Source organism: Arachis duranensis, chromosome 7 (assembly GCF_000817695.3).
Source record: "Arachis duranensis cultivar V14167 chromosome 7, aradu.V14167.gnm2.J7QH, whole genome shotgun sequence".
Classification (NCBI taxonomy): domain Eukaryota; kingdom Viridiplantae; phylum Streptophyta; class Magnoliopsida; order Fabales; family Fabaceae; genus Arachis; species Arachis duranensis.
Window position 1 is genome coordinate 15,430,154 of NC_029778.3, and position 7,719 is coordinate 15,437,872.

The window sequence follows — 7,719 nt, forward strand, 5'->3', positions numbered from 1 at the left end:
TAAATATTATATATACATGAAAATCAACCATCATTTATTTACATATATTTATACATATTATATATTTACAATATATATTTTATATCTTTAACACATATTTTATACGAATAACTAATTTAATAACTAATTTAATAACTAATTCTTAACTAATTTAATAACTAATTCTTAGTACTAACGTAATACAATTGTATATAATAAGACTTCGATCCGTGGCATACAATTTGAAAGCAGAAAAATGGGCGCATAAGCAATAACGTTGCTTTGGCACAAATGGCAATTTGAGCTCAGAACTTAGACGGAAATATGACTAAATTGAGTTGATTTAGTAATTAACTCACTAATCGGCTTACGCTTAAGTAAGTGTCAAAAATTCAAATTCCGCTTTTCACTTTATACATGTAACAATCTATTGGCCAGCGATAAAACTTTTAAATAGACTTAAATAGAGCTCAATACCGCATCGGATTAGTCTTTGCCTTTGAGACTGAAGAATACCATAGGAAATAAAAAAAAAATATTCAACGATGGCAAACGTTGAGAACATCCCAACGGTAAGCCAAACACAAACTTTAACTGTAATAGCCTGTTAGCCATATTAGTGCCGTAGTATAATACCAATAATATCATAACGAATAACATTATGTGAAACAAGTTTATCGACAAGGAACAATAAAAGAAAAGAGGGTGGGGAGAATGGAAGGATCAGAGTCGCTAACCTTTTTAAATACATAAATGCATTTAACTCTACTCAAGAAGTTAACGAAAATATACATTCAACTCAAGGGGGACACATTTAGCTCCAACAAGTTTATTTCATATTAATTTGTATCCATTCATCTAGGAAGCCCATCAAACTCGTTGAAGCTTCACCAAAGCAGGACCATGAAATTTTGTTTAGTGCTACAACCTATAGAATAAAAGAAAAATATATTTATGAACAACATGATGCAGCTCTGGATCCTTCTGCGGGTCTATCAACTAGAACCATCCCCGCCGGGTTTTGCACTGGTTGAGCCCTTGGTAACCTCTTGGCTGCTTACATAAACATAAACAATTGTGTATATATGAATTCAGGAATTTATATCATAAAAGAAATGCAATTCATCAGAGCATTAAAGATACATGTAGCGGTATAACAAAGTAAATTGTTCTTATTTGTCTTTGATAGACAGCCCTATCACTCTTTAACTTTATCAAGAAAACGTTTACAAACTAAGTGAACTAGATCCTTCGTGGACCGAAGATGCTCTTTATTTGATTGAATGCAACCAAAGAGAGAAGAGGCAGAAAAGTTATAGCATTATTTATCATCCTCATCAAGCAACCTAGAGCATAAGTAATAAGAGGAAAGGGCACGCACCTATTTCATAGAATATTTCATTAACATTGGCTGCAGTTTTGGCAGATGTCTCCATGAAAAACAGACCATTTTCCTCAGCATATGCACGTGCTTCCTGCATGACCATGAGAGAACTAATAAACTGGTAGTTCCAAGAAATGCCTCATGCAAGCTATCAGTCATACATGCATTAACAGTAAATTAGATAAGTATTAAGCTAGTTAGCCAGGTACAGCTATGTACAAGCCAAAGATAGAATCATCCCATATGGACCTTTCCGAGTCAATTTCATTTCATTTTCAGTTTGTAACGAGGCATCAATATCAAATCCTTTTGAAGATAAGATAAAATCGAAGCTGCAACAGAGAACTACCATGTTTTGGGGTAAACAACAAAAATCACCAATTTGTTTGAATACCCAAAAAGAGAGCTCCCATTGATGCAATTGGTGTATAAGAGCAATAATTTCAAAATATGCAAAAAAGTAAACTTGTCTAACAAAAAAAAATGATGTCTGCAACAGAATTGTACAAGCAATATACAGAGAGTTAAGATATCTAATGACCCTAAAGCACCAAACCCTCTTCGAAATAAGATGCTAGTTGCAATTTGACACTAAGCTTTCCTTACATAAAGCTATAAAAACTAGAGCTAACATCAAATAGTACCCAAAAGATGGAAAATAATATAATTTATGTCTCAACTGAACCATGTTGCTATTTTATTAGCAGAACCTGGTGCTTCATCACAGTTGTAGCCACTAAATTAACAATATTTTTTTTAAAAAAAATTTATTCTTGATAGCTAACACCAAAGTAGGAAAAGACAAGAAAAAGAATATTTACTTCAGCTGCCACTTTGCGCTTATCTTCCAAGTCAGCTTTGTTACCAGCAAGTGCCATGACCATGTTAGGGTTACCTGCAGCAACACCAAAATGAGAGCATTATTTTAGCAACTAATTGTGATTAAAGCTGCTAGAAACCCTTCAGGTAGGGAAATTAAAAATGGACTGTGTTTGATATACAAGCATAAGAGAACAGCAAAACCAATATGAAATACCTTGTTTTTGAAGCTCTTGGACCCACTTCTTAGCTCGTGTAAATGAATCCTGTTAACAAAAGATAGAAGTCAAAACATAAAACCTTGTACAGAGAAACAATATGCATTAAAGTGAAAATGAAAAGCAAAGGACAAAAGTGAGCTCACACATGCCAGCATACAAACTCACAATTGACAACACAATCTTTGCCACATTTCATAAAGAATGTGATCAATTCTTTTACATAATTTATCAATTAACATTCATCGCGTCCAAGAAAAGATAGCATGAACTCAAACAAGGTCTTCCTTTTTTTTCCAGATTATACACTGGAGCCAGGTGTAGTAAGAAATACGGTAAGCAAATCATTTGCACAATCACATTACTCGTCAAAGTTCATCATCATGACAATATTTACTATTGACTTTGTGATTTTTCGGACATAACAAGAATTGCAGCAATGTTCTTATGTCAAAATACTTAAAACAACATAAACAACAACAACAAAAGATTGTCCCACTAGATGGGGTTACATTTCAGAAAAATATATCTATCCCAACTCCCAAGTTATATTCAAAAACAACTAATAAAATTATATCGTTATTGCCTATCTAAATAGTTAATTAGAAATTTCCAAAATCAAAGGGAAAGATGTCTTACTGTGCTAGAAATATCATAGACAATGATAGCCGCAGCAGCGCCTCTGTAGTACATGGGAGCCAAACTATGGTATCTTTCTTGTCCGGCTGTGTCCCAGATCTCAAATTTCACTGTGGCATCATTTACAGCCAATGTCTGCGAAAAGAATGCTGCCCCAATTGTTGATTCCTGTCAACACAATAAATCAAAGAAATTCAGCAACATAATCCTCAGATCCATAAATATTAAATACCATACACAGAATAAGAAAAGCCCTCTCTCTTTCCCCCAACCACCCACATTGCTTTTAGGGGTTAGAGAGAGTTTACTCTACTACCCATATTTTTTTAAAAATTGGCAGTAACCAAGATGAGCTTTCAATAGATTTATTTTATTACATTCTATTTAATTTAATGAGCTCCTAAATATTTATTTTGGAATCACCATCCAATAAAAGTTTGACAACTTGGCACAGTACTTTCTTTTCTAACTAAAGATTATTTTGTGCCAGGAGATTTACACTCGGTACACAGAGCCTTAATTCTGGGAAAGTAATATAAATATTAAACTCCAAGCCTCCAAGTGACAATTCGTTATCACTACCCTCCTATCCAGCTTAAAATGTGAGCAAATTATATGATCCAATATTGAGCTGAATCTTTTTTGTACTCAGAATATCAATTTTTAATCACTGACTTATAGTCAATAAAATAAAGCTTAATCCGATCCCTAAATGAAAACCAATTAATAAATTAATAACTTAAGCATAGTAAGATGGCAAAATTCAACTACACGTAATTCGCCGATTTTTTTCCGTTACTCATAAACAAAACCCCAAGCTAAATCTTCACTAAGATTTTGAAATTTTCACATGCAAACCAACCAGAATATAGAAAATCGATATCTCTGTGATAGCTAATAATTAATAACCTGAAATTCAAGGAATTGACCCTTAACAAAGCGCAAAACGAGGCTGGATTTTCCTGCACCCATATCCCCCAGCAGAACCTGAAAAAAAAAAAAGAAAGAAAGTAAGATTTGGTTACTATATGAGGGGAATTGTAATCGAGGAAATGAAAAGAGGAATCGAGAAAAAACACAAACCAATTTGGCGTTGAGATTGTTGTGTCCGATCGTAGCCATGGAAGCGAATTGGACCGATCGGAGGCTAAGAGAGGCAGAGAGAGAGAGAGAGAGAGAGATTAAGGAAGACTTCAACAACAAAACGAATAAGAAAGATGTTTCCAGAAGGAAACGAAGGTTACTGGAATCAAGAGTAGAAGAAGAAGAAGAAAAAGAAGACGACGAAAGCACAAAGCAATGTGTTAAAGTCTCTCTCTCTCTCAATTTTTATTGCTTCTTTCTTGCGGTGTGGTTGTTTGCGTGTTGACGCGCTACTTTATTTCTTTTTATTTTATTTGCTTTCTATTTCTACTTTTTTTTTTTCCTTTTTGTGCAATGGGATTTTTTAAATATAACTTTCAAAAAAGAAAATTATCTTTTTTAAGACTTTTCTTTTGATATATATTACTTTGTAAGACTTAATCCTAAATTGAATATGAATTTATTTAAAGTATTAAAGTTTAAAAATTAAGAATTTGTTGAATAAAATTATAAATTTATAATCGTGTATAATTTTGAAAAACAAATTTTTATATTATACCAAAATCAATATATAAATAAAAGGTAAGGAAAATAAAAAATATTTATCACAATAATTGCAATTATAAAGATATACTTTTTTTTATGTCATAAGTTGATGGTTTTTTATTTAAATAAAAAATTTTAATTTTTAACCAATAAATTATAGTTCAAATAATATAATCTTTTTATCTTCACTTAAAAATTTCGAATTCAAATTTTATTCTTAATTTCAAAAGAAAAAAAATTAGTTTTTATAAATTTTAGTTATTTTAAATTTTTTTTAGAGAAATTAGTCTTACTATAAAAAGAGATTATTAATTTCTTTTATAATATATACTTTATCTTTTCTATGTCATAAGATGATATTTTTATTTAAATAAGATATTTTAATTTTATTTAGTTATTTTAATTTTTTTTTAGACAAATTAGTCTTTTTATAAAAGGAGATCATCAATTTCTTTTATTGTGATATTTTTTAAAAAATTAATTATTTTATAATAATAATTTTTTTAAGTGACAATTTATCTGAAATTTGTTTAGGTCAATTTTTTAGAGGGATGTTTATTGTTTATGTTTTATTGGATTTGGTGGCTTGATTTGATTGGTTGATTCCAAGTTGGTTTTTCTTTATAAGACACATGACCATTGACCAAAATGAATGATGGCACCAAAATTGAACTATTCTGGTCCATCATATATATATATATATATTTTGAAAGAAAGAGCTCAACACTCACATAAAACAAATAAAACAAAAACAAAGCCATAAAAGTCGAACAACTCTTATATTATCTCCAACATAGTCATTAACAACATGAATTATTTACAACACCACTCAATAGTATATGAAAAGAATTGATCCACGTAGTCTCTAATCCATGTTGTCTTGCTGTGAAAGATGACATCATTTTTGCATAATCAAATAATCCATATAATTGAGAAGAACCCAAATAGTCAATACTTGCGCATCTCTTTTCTCATCAGCACAGATCTCCAGTTGTCAAAGTGCTCTTTCAAAGTACTGGGGACAATCCACTCCTGTCCAAACGTCGAGATCCAAGCACACCACACCTGCCAAGAGTACTCACAAGTGATAAACATATGTTGTATATTTTTAACATCTTTCTTACACAACACGCACAAAGTATCATTCTGTTGTAGGATTTTCGGTCTACTAAGCCGGTCCTTTGTATTGACTCGGCCTACCAATACAAATCAGGAGAACAACTCCACTCGTGGCGGAACTAAACATTTCCAGATTTTTTTTATGAATCTGTAGCTCATAAGTTCCTCATCCAAAGTCTCTTCCTGCAAAACCCACACAAATGAGTTAGTAGAATAAATGCCTTCCTTATCAAATTTTCACACTACTCTATCCTGCACATCTGCTATCAGTTTAACAGATTGCAAGACATGAAGCAGCTAGTTCAGCGTATCTGTCTCCCATTATCGTAGTTTCCTTCTCCATTGGAAGTGTCACACCCACTCTATCCCATCCCAGAACCCACAATCTCCAATTACTGATCTTTTTTTGTTTGAAATCAAGAAGAGTCTTGAAAAGGAGTCTTTCAGCTTTCTCACTTGGAGCCATGTATCCTCCCAAAAGTTGGTGGATCTACCATTTTCTACTTCTATAGCAAACCCATCAATTATCTTCTGCCGGACATGTTACTCCTTTATTTGCATTTGACATATGTCTCTCCACGGACCTCCCCTCTTCGGTGATGTCTGAGTTGACAACAAGTGATTCGGGTTCAAGCTATTGTAAGAGCATACAATCTTCTTCCATAGGGGATAGTCCTCTTTAGAGAACCACCACCACTATTTAAACAATAATGCCGTATTCCGGACAATCGCATCACCCACTCCCAAGCCTCCTAGCTTATTTGGTGCCTGGATCATCTCCCACTTTACTAGGGCTATACCAGGTCATCCATCATCCTTTTTCCAAAAGAACTTCTTCTGCAAAGAGATAATTCTCCGTGCAACCGCATTTAGCATATTGTACAAACTAAGGTAATAGATAGGCAGGCTATTGATAACTGACTTGATGAGTACCAGCTTTCCAATCTTACTAAGAACCTTTGCTTTCCACAAGCTGAGTTTCTCTTCCACCTTATCAATAACTGGCTTCCAAGTTTTTACCACGGATTCGCTCCTAGGTTAATGCCAAGGTACCTCATCGGTAGAGCTGCCTCCTGACAACCTAGTAGCTAACACATCTGGTTAACACACTCCTGGCTGCAGTTCACTGGTATCGAGTTAGACTTCTCGAAGTTAATGCTCAACCCAAACATCACTTCAAAGCACTTCAGAAGTCTCTTATAGTTTCTCACTGTCTTCTCCTCCGGCAGACAGAATAAAATAGTGTCATCAGCAAATTGTAAGTGTGATAGCTCTATATTATCCCTACCGACTAATAGAGGAGATATCTGACTGTTTCTAACCGCCTCTCCAATCATCCTGTTCAGCACATCCACCACCAGTACAAACAAAAACGGCGATAAAATGGTTTCAATGGTGATCCATTAATTAGAATAGAAATAGATGCCGATGTAACAAACTCCCTTACCCACGCTCTCCATGTTCTTCTGAAGCCCGTCTTCTTAAGCATAGTATCAATAAAGCACCATTTAACTCTGTTATAGGCTTTTTGGAAGTCCAATTTAATAATCACTGAAGCCTTCTTCTTCAGTTTCAACCATTGCACAGTTTCACATGCAATTAAAGCTCCATCATGTATCTTTCTCCCCTTCACAAAGGCACTTTGTGATTCCCCAACTAAGCGTGGCTTTACACTCCTCATTCTGTGTCAACAGTTTAGAGATAACTTTATAGATACATCCAACCATGCTAATAGGTCTGAGATTTTTTATCTCCTTAGCCCCAACGAATTTCGGAGTCAATGCTACCCAAGTGACATTAGCGTCTGCTGGCAATCTTGCTGTCTCAAAAAAGTTCATCACAGCTGCAGTGAATTCTATTCCAATCTCATCCCAACACTTTTTTATAAAATTCATGTTGTATCCATCACTCTTTGGAGCCTTGGAAGATTCA

At 33.7% G+C, this 7,719-nt stretch overlaps 1 protein-coding gene across 2 annotated transcripts; it reads right to left on the minus strand.

Moving 5' to 3' along the window:
• Positions 1 to 609: 609 nt before the first annotated feature.
• Positions 610 to 4,380, minus strand: LOC107458064 (ras-related protein RHN1). 2 transcript variants are annotated; one of them, XM_016076275.3, is made up of 7 exons: positions 4,123 to 4,373; positions 3,949 to 4,026; positions 3,040 to 3,207; positions 2,400 to 2,448; positions 2,185 to 2,258; positions 1,361 to 1,454; positions 610 to 1,032 (listed from the first exon to the last, which is right to left on the minus strand). In XM_016076275.3, exons 1-7 carry the CDS (start codon positions 4,159 to 4,161, stop codon positions 932 to 934), a joined length of 603 nt encoding a protein of 200 aa, XP_015931761.1. In that variant the 5' UTR covers positions 4,162 to 4,373; the 3' UTR covers positions 610 to 931. The 2 variants fall into 2 exon arrangements, with proteins under 2 accessions (XP_015931761.1, XP_015931760.1); XM_016076274.3 differs by having other exon boundaries at positions 3,949 to 4,380.
• Between the last annotated feature and the right edge of the window lie 3,339 nt (positions 4,381 to 7,719).

Coding starts and splice junctions, on each gene's coding strand:
- LOC107458064 (XM_016076274.3), bottom strand. CDS start 4,161: ATGGCTACGATCGGACACAACAATCTCAACGCCAAATTGGTTTGTGTT. Junction 2,259..2,399: donor CCAAGAGCTTCAAAAACAAG/GTATTTCATATT, acceptor GTGTTGCTGCAG/GTAACCCTAACATGGTCATG. Junction 1,455..2,184: donor AGCGCAAAGTGGCAGCTGAA/GTAAATATTCTT, acceptor ATGGTCATGCAG/GAAGCACGTGCATATGCTGA.